General features: G+C 36.8%; 2 protein-coding genes and 3 non-coding genes across 6 annotated transcripts; 3 read left to right on the forward strand and 2 right to left on the reverse strand.

The window, feature by feature from the left end:
• Positions 1 to 3,175: 3,175 nt before the first annotated feature.
• Positions 3,176 to 3,247, forward strand: trnad-guc (transfer RNA aspartic acid (anticodon GUC)). Its single transcript has one exon. It is a non-coding gene; the product is annotated as a tRNA-Asp (tRNA).
• A 1,481-nt stretch (positions 3,248 to 4,728) lies between these two features.
• trnad-guc (transfer RNA aspartic acid (anticodon GUC)) lies at positions 4,729 to 4,800 on the forward strand. The gene has a single exon. It is a non-coding gene; the product is annotated as a tRNA-Asp (tRNA).
• A 2,594-nt stretch (positions 4,801 to 7,394) lies between these two features.
• Positions 7,395 to 7,466, reverse strand: trnad-guc (transfer RNA aspartic acid (anticodon GUC)). The gene has a single exon. It is a non-coding gene; the product is annotated as a tRNA-Asp (tRNA).
• A 2,243-nt stretch (positions 7,467 to 9,709) lies between these two features.
• Positions 9,710 to 12,365, forward strand: mgst3a (microsomal glutathione S-transferase 3a). Its single transcript, XM_058378774.1, has 6 exons — positions 9,710 to 9,864; positions 10,014 to 10,168; positions 10,908 to 10,981; positions 11,152 to 11,209; positions 11,299 to 11,371; positions 12,147 to 12,365. The coding sequence occupies exons 2-6, from the start codon at positions 10,052 to 10,054 to the stop codon at positions 12,284 to 12,286; spliced, it is 462 nt and encodes a 153-aa protein (XP_058234757.1). The 5' UTR covers positions 9,710 to 9,864; positions 10,014 to 10,051; the 3' UTR covers positions 12,287 to 12,365.
• A 154-nt stretch (positions 12,366 to 12,519) lies between these two features.
• mmachc (metabolism of cobalamin associated C) lies at positions 12,520 to 15,012 on the reverse strand. Of its 2 annotated transcripts, none has more exons than XM_058378773.1 (4): positions 14,679 to 15,012; positions 14,172 to 14,369; positions 13,943 to 14,095; positions 12,520 to 12,899 (listed from the first exon to the last, which is right to left on the reverse strand). In XM_058378773.1, exons 1-4 carry the CDS (start codon positions 14,769 to 14,771, stop codon positions 12,561 to 12,563), a joined length of 783 nt encoding a protein of 260 aa, XP_058234756.1. In that variant the 5' UTR covers positions 14,772 to 15,012; the 3' UTR covers positions 12,520 to 12,560. The 2 variants fall into 2 exon arrangements, with proteins under 2 accessions (XP_058234756.1, XP_058234755.1); XM_058378772.1 differs by having other exon boundaries at positions 12,520 to 12,902.
• Between the last annotated feature and the right edge of the window lie 44 nt (positions 15,013 to 15,056).

The raw sequence follows: 15,056 nt of genomic DNA on the forward strand, positions 1-15,056 counted from the left end.
GGCCTTTCTGTGTGGAGTTTGCATGTTCTCCCCGTGCCTGTGTGGGTTTACTCTGGGTACTCTGGTTTCCTCCCACAGTCCAAAAACATGTACATTACGTTGATTGGTAATTCTAAATTGCCCATGTGTGTGGTTATGTGGCCCTGTGATGGACTGGTGCCCTGTCCAGGCTGTACCCCTGCCTTTCTCCCAATGTCCTGCAGATCCCTGTGACCCTAATTAGGAATAAAGCAGCTGTCTATTAGACTCATATTGGAATAGGTTTACTGACGTAACTCCATCACTGTTACGTGTTGTAACACTGTTAAGTATAAAAGACACCAGCTTAAGTGCTCTCTCTCTCTCTCTGTATTTTAACTCTACTGTTGTATTCTAAACAGGTGAATACTCAGCTGTGTGTATTTATTTATTTGTGAAACAATAAAGCTAATAAGTTACAGCGCCTACTCGCAATTTACCCTTCATTATGATCAGTGAAACATAAGGAATGCATTTTGGACAGCAGTGATCCCATCTTCACCATACAGATGCCATCCAAAATATTTAGAAGTTTAAAAAAAGACTTTCTTTTATTTTTTGGTTAAAAGGTTGTGGAAAGATCATTCAGTCTTTTATTTCTTAATTGTTCTATGTGCAACATTGTTCTATATGCAACATACTGCACCAAACTCACACAGACACAGACACACACATTCACTCACCTGTGTGAACTGACCTGTTCCAAACCTGGGACTCACATATATCTATAACTCCATCAATATTATAACTGTTTACATGCTTGTATTTGCACACTATTCAATGTCTAATTCAACTGTCACCAACTGCTGACAGATAGATAGATAGATAGATAGATGGACAGATAGATAGATAGATAGATAGATAGATAGATAGATAGATAGATAGATAGATAGATAGATAGATAGATAGATAGATAGATAGATAGATAGATAGATAGATAGATACTTTATTCATCCCAATAGGAAATTTACATTGATAAATTGTATTTATATGTGTATATATATATATATATATATATATATATATATGTGTGTGTGTGTGTGTGTGTGTGTGTGTGTGTGTGTGTGTGTGTGTGTGAATGTATATGTTTACAAGCACATATGTTATAAGATATAAGATTGTTTACTGTTCTTCTAATTATTTTTTTACTGTATTGTCTGTTTGCACTGTCATTTGTCTTGCACTGTTTGCACACACTTTATGTAGCTAGGACAACTATACACTTATATACGCTGTTATGTTCTTTTAGGTAGCACAATGGTCCTGGAGAAACGTTGTCACATTTCACTATGTACTGTGTCCGCTATATATGGTTGAAATGATAATAAACGCTTCTTCACATGACTTGACTTGATATGGCCAATGTTGAAAAAACACAACATGTGGGCTAATTTATAAGATATCCTTTCCCCCAGATTCTCATTAGCCCTCTTGGATTCTTTTTTTTTTTCAATCAGGCTCATGGTAGCAACTTTGTATTTACCGTGTGAATAAGTGCATTACCTAAATACCTGATATGCACTTCTTATTTATTCTACAAAATGGTGTAGGATAGCAAATAATTGTGTTAAGGTTGTAGTGGAAGAACTGGAGTGTCCTGCACTGAGCCCTGACGCTGACTCAACCCCACTGGGATGAACTGGAACACCAACTGAACCCCAGACCTCCTCACGCTTACAACATCAGTGTCTGATCTCACTAATGCTCTTGTAGCTGAATGATCACTAATCCCCAGAGACACACTCCAACATCTGGTGGAAAACCTTGACATAAATACTCAGTACTTATAAATACTCAATATGTGTTTTGACACAACATCAACATCAGTGTCTGATCTCACTAATGCTCTTATGCATCACAACTCCCAAAGCCACATTCCAACATCTGGTGGAAAGCTTTCACAAAGGAATGGAGCTTATAGCAGCAAAAGAGGGACTGGGGTTGTTCTATAAGTACATGTGATGTTGGATGTGATGGTCAGGTGTCTGAATACTATGATGTCACATTATCACAAGACTCAAAACATAGAAGCTAGTCATATTGTAACTCTCCATTTAAAAATGGCTTTATTTAGGGACAGACAGTAACTTTATTATTAAAGCCATTATTTACAGCAGAGATTATTCCTTTAATAAACACCCTAAATGGTGTTGACATCACAGTGGTGTATCCACAGTTACCACAGAAGCAACACCAAATTTAACTATTATTTTATATTTAAGTATTTGCTTTTTTTGTGGATATACATAATTTGTATTTTTTTTTTGGTAATAAATAAATAAATAAATAAATAAATAAATAAATAAATAAATAAATAAATAAATAAGGCACAATATTTGAGTTTTTATAGCACAATATATATTTTATAGCAATAAGTACACACAGCAACAAGAAATTAGATATAGAAATCAATCACATAATAGATTAAAAATGAGACAAACATTAAGAGAAATAAATTCAAAAAAGATGAATAAATAATATCTTGTGATTTATATAAAAATGAATAAACTTTTATTTCGACAAGTCTGCACCGGAGAAGCTAAAACCCGGATGTTGACGATGCCTCTGAACAGGGTTCCCATGGTGCTTTGCGCACTGTGAATTCAACAGAAATCATGTGGGGGTTTTTTTTAAGTAATTTTTGTTTTTTGTGTAAATATGGTTTCTCTGAATTCACGGACAGAATACGGGTATATTGCAACGTTTTCTTGTTTCGTAAATTTAATCAGTCAATGTTTTTTCACTTACCGTCGAGTGGAAAGATATTATCTGTGAGCTTGTGCTCCTCCCACAGAGAGACTCGGTATTGAATTTCCCAGGATAAAGCGGGAAGATGAATGAATGAATAATTTTTGGAAGCCCCACTGCGTGGTGGGGCTGTTTATAGAGTTAAAAGATAACGAAATCATCTTTTAATGGCTTGGTTTAAATTATATACAGATATAAATGTGAAAGAATGATGTTAGTGTGAATTCAGAAGTTTTGCTCAGGAATGTGAACTGGTTATTCAGCGCGGTTCAACTGAACACATCTGCGCATGTGCGAAAATTCGAAGGAAAATATATATGGAACATTTTTTTTACTGCTATTACTACTAATATTTATATTAATAATAATCGTATGTTCTTCAAAATACTTTGAAAGTACTTAGGGCATCTCCTCGTTAGTATAGTGGACAGTATCTCCGCCTGTCACGCGGAAGACCGGGGTTCGATTCCCCGACGGGGAGGGTCAAAATCTTTATTCAAATACTTTTTATATATTATATTATATTATATTGGTTTTACAACAACCGCAAAAACAAAACAAGTAGAAAAAACGATAGGCCAGAAGACATAAATGACATTAAATACCTAAATAAAGTACAAAAGTGAAGGACGAATCACAAACAGGGAGATAGAAATCAGCATATAAATTCTAGTATCACAAATATTTCAAACTCATGAAATTCTGCTGTAACATAAACGTTTGCGGAAGGGACCCCAGACTTTGGAAAATATTTTGAGAGACTTTGCTTCTTTAAAACTTATTTTCTCAAGAGGTAAGATATAGACCATCTCCGCAAGCGACTTCTGAAAACATGGAGTGTTATTCAAATACTTTTGAACATTATTTCTTATTTTGTACTACAACAAGACATTTATTAATCCATAGGCTGATACTCAAAGTATGCCATATATATGGCCAAAAGTATATGGACACCCGATCATCACATCCATATGTGGTTCTCCTCCAAGCCATTGCCACACAGTTATAAGCAAACCTCTTCCAACAAGACAATGCCCCTGAGCACAAAGCAAGTGTCTTAAAGACATGGTGTGTTAAGGTTGGAGTGAAAGAAGAGTGGGATGACAACAGCATACCAGGCCTTCTCACCCAATATCAGTGGCAAACCATTTGTGCTCTTTAAGGAAAAAAATATCACCACAGCCTTGTTTCCAAATCTAGTAGAAAGAACTTCCCAAAATAATAGGGGACGTTATAGCAATCAAACAACGCAATTTTAATGCCCATGGTTTTGGCATGGGATGTCTATTAATGTGTCCATATATTTTTGGCCATCTAGATTATATGTGCACTCAAAGTGAAGGTAAAGTGCAGAATATGGAAACCCATTCGATCACAAATGCTTTGACACATATACAGACAGAAAGTGGTTTTGCATCAACAATAGTCATGTTATCTTTATTGGATTAAAATTGAGTAAATGATGTTCAAATAGTTGTCTGCAAGTATAATTGGATTACTAAGGTAAGGACATATTTACAGTTTGTTGTCGTTTCTACAGACTCTAAATTACTCGCTTACTAACTGTTTTTTTTTCTTCTTAATGCAATCATTAGTACAGGTAGCTTCGATGAAAATAGAATTAAAAGTTTACATGCCTCCCCGTCGGGGTCTTCCGCGTGACAGGCGGAGATACTGTCCAGTATACTAACGAGGAGTTGCCCTAAACTCTTACCAAGTACTTTGAAGGACATACCATGTGATTAGTGTTCTAGTGGTTCTAGTTCTCTAGTTCTAAGTGGTCTCTAGTGGTTCTAGTGTTCTAGTTCTAGTGGTCTTCCGCGTGACAGGCGGAGAACTAATATAATAATATAAAAAAATAACAACAACAACTATTATTACTACTAATAATAATTATAACAATAATAATAACAACATATAATGACATGTTCTTCAAAGCACTTGGTAGGCGTTTACGACAACTCCTCGTTAGTATAGTGGACAGTATCTCCGCCTGTCACGCGGAAGACCGGGGTTCGATTCCCCGACGGGGAGACTGAAAGTTTTTCGCTTTTCTGTATCTACTACAGTAATTTATTCATTAATTGCCTAATACTCCAGCTTCAAGCTTTAAACAACTTCAACACTTCATGGAAATCTATGTCATATATAGCAGCCTATAGCAATATTCCCTAACCACTTTATTTCCATTTAAGTTTAAGGAAAAAACAAACAGGCAAAGAAACAACCAAAAAAAACAGTTCATAAGTGTAAGTCAGTATCTCCGCCTGTCACGCCAAAGACCAGGGTTTGATTCCCAGTCGGGGAGATTTAAAACCTGCTTTTCCGTATCTACTACAGTGGTTTATTCATTAATGGCCTGATACTCCAGCTTCAAGATAAGTTAAACAACTTCAACACTTTTGTGGAACCCCATGGCAATATTTTTATTCCCTAACCATTTTATTTCCATTTAAGTTTAAGGAAATTTCAAAAAAACAAAAACAAAAAAAAAAACAGTTCATAAGTGTAACTGGGGTTCGATTCCTCAACCGGAGGAGTTAATGCTTTTACACAATCAGTCAAAATGGACAGATGAAGACTGGAAGAATATAGTTTATATTCTGATGAATTTTGAATACTGTTGAATTGAAGCTGTTTTTTATAAAGTGTAAATACCCCACCTGTAAATCCACCAGGCCATCACTGGAATTGATTTATGTACTGGCTTAAATGGAGGGTATGCATGGGCTGGTCCATACTCATTGCTATAGATTACTCAAGTTCAGATGATACTGAAGACACATGGGCTGGAAAAAGAGCTTAATATCAGTTGACACGGGTCAGTTACTTTGGGCATGTCAGGGTTATCTATCTCCTGCTATGTAATCCTGCTGCACATGGGTAAGGTGAATCAACAGTAGAGGTGCTGGCAGGGCAGCTGGGTTAAGAGGGTGAAGGTGAAGTGCAAACAGTACCGACACTGATCCTTGAGGACAGGGAATGACGCAGACTACCTGCTCCAGCTCAAAGAGATGAAATGTGGAACGTGTGATACCAAACACCAAAGTGACACTGCAGGATGAGAGAGAATTTGATGCATTGATACCTACAGTACATTCTTTAAAAGCCATGTTACCTTGGAATTGGTGAGACATTCAATAGGGGCTGGCGCTCACACACACACACACACACACACACACACACACATAGTCTGCCCTAAGAAAACATGACATAGGACAGATATTCTACCAATGAGTTGTATGTCACAATTGTAGAAGACTCAAAATTGGACAAAATGAGCTAATGTTTTGACAAATGGGTCTATTTCTGGGCTAAAAGTGCAGCAAACAAGCTCTGATTATGGCTGGTGTACAGGATGTACTGTGAAGAGCACCATATGCCAAATTTGAGTCTTTCAAACAGGACAACTTCAGCGTGAGGCGAATTTAAATACCTTTTTATCAGATTTATCAGATAACAAAAGGCAAACCTATGCCACAGCTGAGACAGAGAGGTGCTTCATTTCTCAGATTACAAAATTAACGTTTAGTTCAATAGATAAACACAGTTAAGAATTTACAGAGCAAAAATATTGCACATGATGACTGTATGTTATGCAGGTTATGATATTTTGGCAATAGTCTGATCAAGATGATTACAAGCACATCTGTATATATATATATATATATATATATATATATATATATATATATATATATATATATAAAGGCATGACTCACTCATTAGTTGAGAATCTTTCAGCAACATCACTGTCATTGGATAAAGATACTTCTTCTCTTGATACAAACAAGTAGTTCACAGACATGTTACCAATACAAAACTATTGAAGGCAGTGCGATTCCAGGATAAATGTGTGTTGATAATTTAACTAGTAACTGAGTTACTAGTTTAGCTATTATACACTTACTTACTTACACTTACGAACTGTTTTTTTTCCTTAAACTTAAATGGAAATAAAATGGTAAGGGAATAACAATATTGCTATAGATTGCTATTAAGGACATAGGTTTTCATGAAGTGTTGAAGTTGTTTAAAGGTTGAAGGTGGAGTATCAGGCCATTAATGAATAAATTACTGTAGTAGATACGGAAAAGCAATAACATTGTAGTCTCCCTGTCGGGGAATCGAACCCCGGTCTGCCGCATGACAGGCGGAGTTTAGCTATTATGTTTCATGAAGCTAAACATTGGAGTCTCCCCGTCGGGGAATCGAACCCCGGTTGTGTATTTTGATTTGCATATGGGTTGGAAAGTTGTATGTTCAAAATTGGGACACAATGAGCTAGAATCTACTGCATAAACAGTAACAGCTGAAATTGAATAATGATGAAATTGTTAATGTGTATGTGTACTCAGTATAATAACCTTATTTTGTGTACAGGAGCACTATTATGCTGTAACAGGTTTGGAGCTCTTCACTGGAGTTCAAGTGAAGGGAAAATGTATTTTACAAATTACAAGTAAATCCTATACATTTGTATGCTTCTAACCAAATATATGCAAATATGGGTGCGATGATCAGCTGTAAGTTTATTAATGTAGAAATCTCTCGCAATTATAAATTACAATACAGAGATCTTAGATGAAAGTAGATTAGATAAAAAATAGAATAGAAATATTTTGCGTCTCCCCGTCGGGGAATCGAACCCCGGTCTTCCGCGTGACAGGCGGAGATACTGTCCACTATACTAACGAGGAGTTGGCCTAATGTGCTTAAAGGCTACATGTCGAATGTGTAAGACATATTTACACAGCCTTAAACCAAATTAAGTCAAGAGTCCTCAGTTAAACTAACAAACAGCTTTACTAATCACATTTGCACATCAGAACATCATACTATAAATGTGAATATGAATCAGAGGCATGTACATTATCTTCAGTTTATTTATGGCAATTTATCGTTAGTATAGTAGACAGCAGCAGCAACAACAACCAGTCTTCCAGTCTTCATCTGTCCATTTTGACTGATTGTGTAAAAGCATTAACTCTTCCGGTCGGCCAACTGAACCCCAGTCTTCCATGTGAAAGGCAATGATGCTGTCTTACACTTACGAACAGTTTTTTTTTTCTTAAACTTAAATGGAAATAAAATGGTAAGGGAATAACAATATTGCTATAGATTGCTATTAAGGACATAGGTTTTCATGAAGTGTTTAAGTTGTTAAAGGTTGAAGGTGGATTATTAGGCTATTAATGAATAGATCACTGTAGTAGATACGGAAAATTATAGTACAGGTAGCTTAGATGAAAATTAAAACCTTGTATGCCTCCCCGTCGGGGAATCGAACCCAGGTCCCTAAACCCCTACCAAGTGCTTTGAAGAACATATCGTTCTTATATATTCTTATTATTATAATAATAATTATTATTATTAGTGGTAGTAATAATAGTTGTTGTTATTTTTTATATTATTGTATTAGTTCTGTCATGCGGAGAACATTGAATTTCAGCATCCTTTTTAAGGACAGTCAAAAAAGCCCCCATGAGGTGAAGTAATCTTAATAAATCATTTACCACAATGCTGTAAAGTATTAACTTATAGTCATAAAATGTAATGTAGCTCACAATTACCTAGGTGTCTGTTAAATTAAATCAAATACTAGGGAAAAGCCACATTCATTTCCACAAGTAAGCAAGAAAAAGCCATGGACACCATAGTGTTGATGTGTAAAATTCACAAATCACATAGGTTCTTAATGTAAATGCATATTCCCAGATTTTTTTGACTAATATGTTCAGGGTAATATTATTACCCTCCATAACCTGTATAAGTACACGTTTGTGTAATGAAAAACAACAGTTAATTACAGTTTATAATGGCAGTTATACACCTGTATGCACTTTATATCAAAGTAAAGTATACACAGAGGAGTGGCTGTGTCATTGTTTGCTTAGTCCATTACTCAAAGTTCAGTCCAGAGAACAAAGGTTAAACTGCACTCAGATCACTAACCCTTTTGATCAGCTTAAAAACTGTAAAATAGTCAGGTATGTTCTCATAATAACGTGTGAATTCACTCCTAAATCAAAACATTTGTAAAGTTTTAGGTATGTTTTAGCACTAGCCGGTTTGGACCAATCCGTGTTGAGTTCTGTGAGTCACACCCATGTCCTTGTTTTTCTAAACCGAAGTTGGTTCCTTCTCTGAATCACTTTTCCACCTTAAATGATCCAAGATACGACACTCATTAGTCTTATTTAATCAGTGGGGCGTGTATACCAGTCTGTTAAAAAGAGAGAGAGAGAGAGATAAAATTTGTTTATTTCATCAGTGTTTATAGCTTTGTGTTTTAGGTTTAAAACATTTATGGGCCAATAATATCTCACTACAATCTAAAACAAAAACACAATTTGCCACCAACCTGACCAGAGTTGCCAGATTGCACTGAAAATTTCCAGCCAAACTACAGCTTAAAATACCAGCTAAAAATGCATACTATGATAACTAATACAATAAGAAACAGTTATAACAGTTAATAACTTTGTGATATTGGCTTAACGAGTACAACAACCCGCTAACCAGGACTCAGAACAGGACTCTCCTGAAACGTATTGGCTAAACTGAACCATATTATTAAAACGCTAACATCACATATTACACTTTATTGTGAAGTTCGTTTGAATAGAAAATTAATAAAATATCACCAAAAGTAAAAACCCGCAAGGTGCATCAAAAACCAGCCCAAATTGTATCAACCAATTGTATGCATTTTAGACGGGGCCAAAAGAAGCCCAATCTGGCAACACCGAACTTGACCCATTGTTTATCCTAATCGGTTTTATCAAAAAATAAACCATTAAATATCCTTATATTATTCAATATTTATCTGGCTTTCGCATTTAGTGATGTTTATGTCTTCATACATAAGAAGGCCAAAGGATTACAAGGAATTAGTTTTGCAAAGGTGTCACCTTCATCTCTGCTTCCTAGACAATCAGTTAAAAACAGGCTAAAGAGTGCCCTCTACAGGTTGTGTGTGTGTGTGGTAGCTGCAATGATTTAAGGTGGAACGGCGAATTTAAATGAGAAACCAAATGCAGCCTTGTCTTGTTTTGGGTTGCACAACTGGTTCAGAGCTAGTCGAGTTAGCATAAAGTAGGTCTTCAATGCTTTGTTTATTATATTTATAGATTATTCAAGAGACTTTTGCAGAAGTGCTTTTGAAGACCTTTGACTTCTTTTCACGCAGGTCCATGTTTGTTTCGTGGAAGTTTCACGCTGTCTTTGTGACTATGTCGATACAGGTCATCCAGGTGATTGTGTTGAGCTCGAGGTGACCGGCATGGCGGTTTTATCGAAGGAATATGGCTATGTGCTGCTGACCGGAACTGCCTCCATTCTCCAGTTGCACTATCTGGCTTATGCTGTGATGAAAGCTCGCAAAAAATACAATGTAAAGGTGAGTGGATAAATCTCTACACTGTGATTTCCCACCTGTTCTTTCTACAATAGCCTAAGGGGATTTTTATTATTGCGCTGGATATCCTAAACTCTTACACACTACACAATGGCACTTCTTTTAAAAATAGCACATTATGGTGTACTGGGCGTTTGTACTGGGCAGTGTCCGATTTCTCAATGGATAAGGGGACTCGCAGAGTGTTCAAGTTCAGTTCAAGTTCAAGCTCTGTTACCCAAAGTGCTTTGCGATTGTTAGCGTGTTTTGTAAATATAAGAGAGCAACCACGAAGACGAACATGGAAGTCAAAAAAATGTGTGTATGTGTGTATATATAATCAAGTTCCTCTTGATTAGCCTGCACCTCAACCCGATACACCACTGAGATGAATTAGAGCAGAGACTGTGAGCTGTAAAGGGCGGGACAGCTCTATATTACATTCATGTGCATGTAAAGGCAGATGTCCCAAAACTTTTGTGTGTGTGTGTATATATACATGCTATAATACATATAATAACACATATCCCAGTGTAACTAAACGGAAACCAGGCTAATTTTTAAGTTACATCTCTACCGCTGTCATGTTCACTTGACGTTAATATCTTGCTCAATATGTTTTCCTTATATGATAGCATTTTATAGGGATTATTGGATGATAATTAAAATGATGTGGTTGATTGATTGATGATGTGATTGATATTACAAACAAACCGAAAATCACTCTGATTTCTGTCTCCAGTATCCCACCATGTACAGCGATGACCCAGAGAATGGCCATGTCTTCAACTGCATCCAAAGAGTTCACCAGAATTCGTATGTTCACCAGAATTCGTACACAGTTTAATATGAATAGAGCAGCCTTAATACAATCCCTTCTGCTGTAATCAGTGTGCTTTGATGAAAGGGAAGCAATAGAGTGTTGTTTATAACCCACAGAAGTGTTCGCTTCAGAGTGTTGTTTTTCCTCTTTGTTACCTTTGCAGTGTTGAAGTCCTGCCATCCTTCCTGTTCTTCTTGACTGTTGGAGGCCTATACCATCCAGTGAGTAGAGTCACCTGCAAAACCTACCATACATGGTTATAGCTAATAGCTATTTTATATTTATATACGTGTGTGTGTGTTTGTGTTAGCGCCTGGCCAGTGTTTTGGGAGTGATCTGGATTGCCGGTAGAGCGGTGTATGCGCATGGATACTCCACTGGAAGTCAGTAGCTCATTTATATTTATTTTTTCTCATCATTGTAAGGTATAGTCAAATGGATCAGTTGCATAACTTTTGGACTAAAATATACAAGAAGTTATTTTTTGTGTGAATTTTCACAATAATAGTATCCTAGATCTTACTGCTTCAGCCCCAGATAGGGACATAGTTTAGGAGCTGGATTTATGCAGATATGTACCTGATATTTAAATCCTGGAACAAAAATTATTAATTAGGTGATGATGCCCTGTTTCCCCTCTGAAGCTGATTATCATGGATTCCTTTTATACCACAGCAATTCTGCCAACAATCCAATTCCTATTAATTAAAGAATTTTATTATTATTATTATTATTATTATTATTATTGTTGTCTTATATAGGTTTCACATTGTGGAAATCCCACAAAGCAAGTTGGTTCTTTTTATGACTTATGCTACAGCATTTTAAGCAGCCTTCATTAAAGGTGGACCTACTGTTTGTGCTGCACTGTTAAAAACACATACTGACTAATCAGAATTAGGCATTTAACAGCAGTGTGTTATAATTCTGTTTAAACACAACTAAGGTACTGGAAAGGAATTGCAGCTAAACAAAAATACTTTCACTCTTGGACTGTTCACACTGAACGGTGTTTAAAACCAGGTAATGGTTTATGTTGATTATAGTGCAGGATTATAAATGGTGAGACAGTATGACAGATATGATCATTTGATGTTGGTTAATACTGTTTTTACATACATTATTTAAAAAAATATCTGCTTCTTGTATTTTGAACAGACCCAGAGAAAAGGAAGCATGGAGCGTTCGGGGCTGTGGGGCTGCTGGGTCTGTTCTTGTGCACTGTGCACTCGGCTACACACATGCTGGGGTGTAACTCCTGTTTCGATTGGCACAGGCGCATCTTTAAAACTCTCTAAACAAAGGAGACCCACTAATACTGAATGTATCTTTTTAATGATTTTGTTAGTAAAATAAAGTCATTATTATACATCAAAATTTGTGCCTTGAGTCACCTGAGGTTTATATACCCATACTCAGTGCCAGCAGCTTACTGACACTTATCAAATAAACAGTAAATTTCTTTTAAATACAGCATTAGGTAGTGTAATCGGGCATCAATCATGAATATCAGATCATTGTGTGCATTTTTGGTGGTGAGACTAAACAGTATTGAGAATGCTGCCTGGGTCATCATCCATGCTTGCTGGTTGAGATCTGTGTCTCAGTCTCTGCATCAGTTAGAAAGCCCCAACGCTTCAGCAGCTCCCCACGCTGATCTGGAGGGGTAATGAAATACTCTTGTTGCTGAGCGGAGTAGCGCTCCTCTGTAGGTATGATGTCTCGGTAGGTCCAGTCACGCCAGCACAGGTTAAACCTCTGTAAAAGCTCTATTCTGTCTTCCTGTGAACTAACACAATCAGGGGGAGCTACCTGCTGTAGCACTTCACCCACTTCTACACCCTTTAGCACCAGCAAAGCCCGGATGGCGAACCAGCCCCCTAGCCGTGGATGGATACACACGCCAAACATCTTCTGGAGGGAGACAGGAAAAGGGGAATGAACCAATTAGGATAAAGCTGGGGTATACACAGACCAAAAAAGACAAGCACTAAATATTCTGATAATTAATTTGTTTCTAGTACTATCTTGCACACTAATTTACAGTATTTATGTATCCAGGGTTTTAAGATCTGGCAAATATGTAAACATTTGCATACACTGTATTGCCAAAAAGTTTTGGGATGTCTGCCTTTACATGCACATGATTGAAATATAGAGTTGGCCTGCCCTTTGCAGCTATAACAGCTTCAACTCTTCTGGGAAGGCTTTCCACAAGGTTTAGCAGTGTTACTGGAACTAAGGGGCCGAACTCAACCCCTGAACAAAATGTAATTTACATAAACAATCCAATACCACCTGCACTTAAAGCGGTTAAAATGAACATTATTGCAGCTTTAAAGTGTTGGATGATTAACATGATTTTTTTGTAGCTTGATCAAATATCCTTTTCTCAATATCACACAAACAATTCTGAATATCTTATGACATTAAAAAAACTTGTGGTGCAAAGAGGAATACATTTAAAAAAAAAACAACTTCCCAAACCTTTATCAAAATTCTGTCCAGTGGTGTTTTAACTGCTGTTATATCCATGACTTCTGGGTGAAATTATAAACGATAAAAATCAACAGTTGTCATAAACATGTAAACCAAATACTATTTACTCATAGTGTCATATACTGTTTGACCAAAATTATGTGGACACCGGAGTAATGATCATCCAGTGACAACACATGCATTAGTGAGATCAGACAGTGATGTTGTACGAGTTAGGAGGTCTGGGGTTCATTCGGTGTTGGAGTTCATTCCAGAGGTGTTCAGTGGGGTTGAGTCAGAGTCAGGGCTCAGTGCAGGACACCCCAGTTCTTCCACTACAACATTAACACACCATGTCTTCATGGAGCTCTGTGCTTGCTGCACAGGAGCATTGTTATCCTGGAACAGCCTCTTGGGACTGATGTCCATAAACATCCATAATAGTATATAATGTAGGATAGAATGCAGTTCTGTACCTTGTTTCCCCATGGTGGATCCTGTACGTCTGAAGACCGGTAGTAGCGTGCTGCTCCTGCTACATGAGCGGCAGTCTGAGCCAGAAACTTGGGCTTTCTGCTGGGCAGCATCTCATAGTCAAACATGATATCTACACTCTGGTCATGAAGACACTGAGATCAGAAGAAAATGATTTAGGGACGTGACTACAATCTCAAACACAGGTATTAAACGAGAGAGCTGATATACCTCTGAGACACAGGATTTGATGGTCTGGGATACGCATTGATCAATCGGATCTCTGACACCTCTGCAGTAGCCCGTCTGCAGGAAAGGCAGAAACACTTTCTCAAACATGGACGGCGTGCTGAGGACCACCAGTGCCAGAGTATTCGCTGAATATTGAAGTTGATGGGCCTGAGACACAACTTCATTGTACCATCCTATCTGTGTTGAAACATGGAAGAGAAACATTATTATATGACACATAATGAAAAATAGGTGGTGTTTTTTTTAATGTGATTTGATAAAACATTCTCTTTATGCTCATATATATACAAGATGTGTATACTTATACATAATAATAAATAATAATAAAAAAAAAGTATAATTCATGACATTCATATAATACTTTAAACTCCTCCATATGTACAGGCAGTTGTGCCACTCGGCACCAAATAAAGAGAAATGAACAACAATCTTTAAAACCACTCGGATTTGACTTTAACATAAAACTACTAAATATTAGAAATGTACCTTTAAAGGAAAAGCTTCAAAGCCTAAAGAATTTAAAGACTCCCGAAAAGGCTGAATATCAACCTTCAGTTCCGTATCGCCGGAGGTCGCCATATTTGTAGGCGCTCTCTAGGAATTATGGGTAATTGAGTTCTTAAGCTAAATGTTTGAGATACGTTGTTGTTCATTGTTAGGAACTTGATGAGTGACATTATTTCTATTTATAAAAGAGCAATTCATCGAGCTCTATCCTTTCTTAATAGCATAAGAAAACAACCAGACACAAAAGAGTGTCTCGATTTATGTTTCTTTTTACTTCATTTCCCAAAATTCTATTCCATTAGCTCTCTAAATACATAAACATCTGTAGAGATACGCCGGTCAAGTGCTAAATATTGT

This window comes from Hemibagrus wyckioides, linkage group LG25 (genome assembly GCF_019097595.1).
Source record: "Hemibagrus wyckioides isolate EC202008001 linkage group LG25, SWU_Hwy_1.0, whole genome shotgun sequence".
Classification (NCBI taxonomy): Eukaryota; Metazoa; Chordata; class Actinopteri; order Siluriformes; family Bagridae; genus Hemibagrus; species Hemibagrus wyckioides.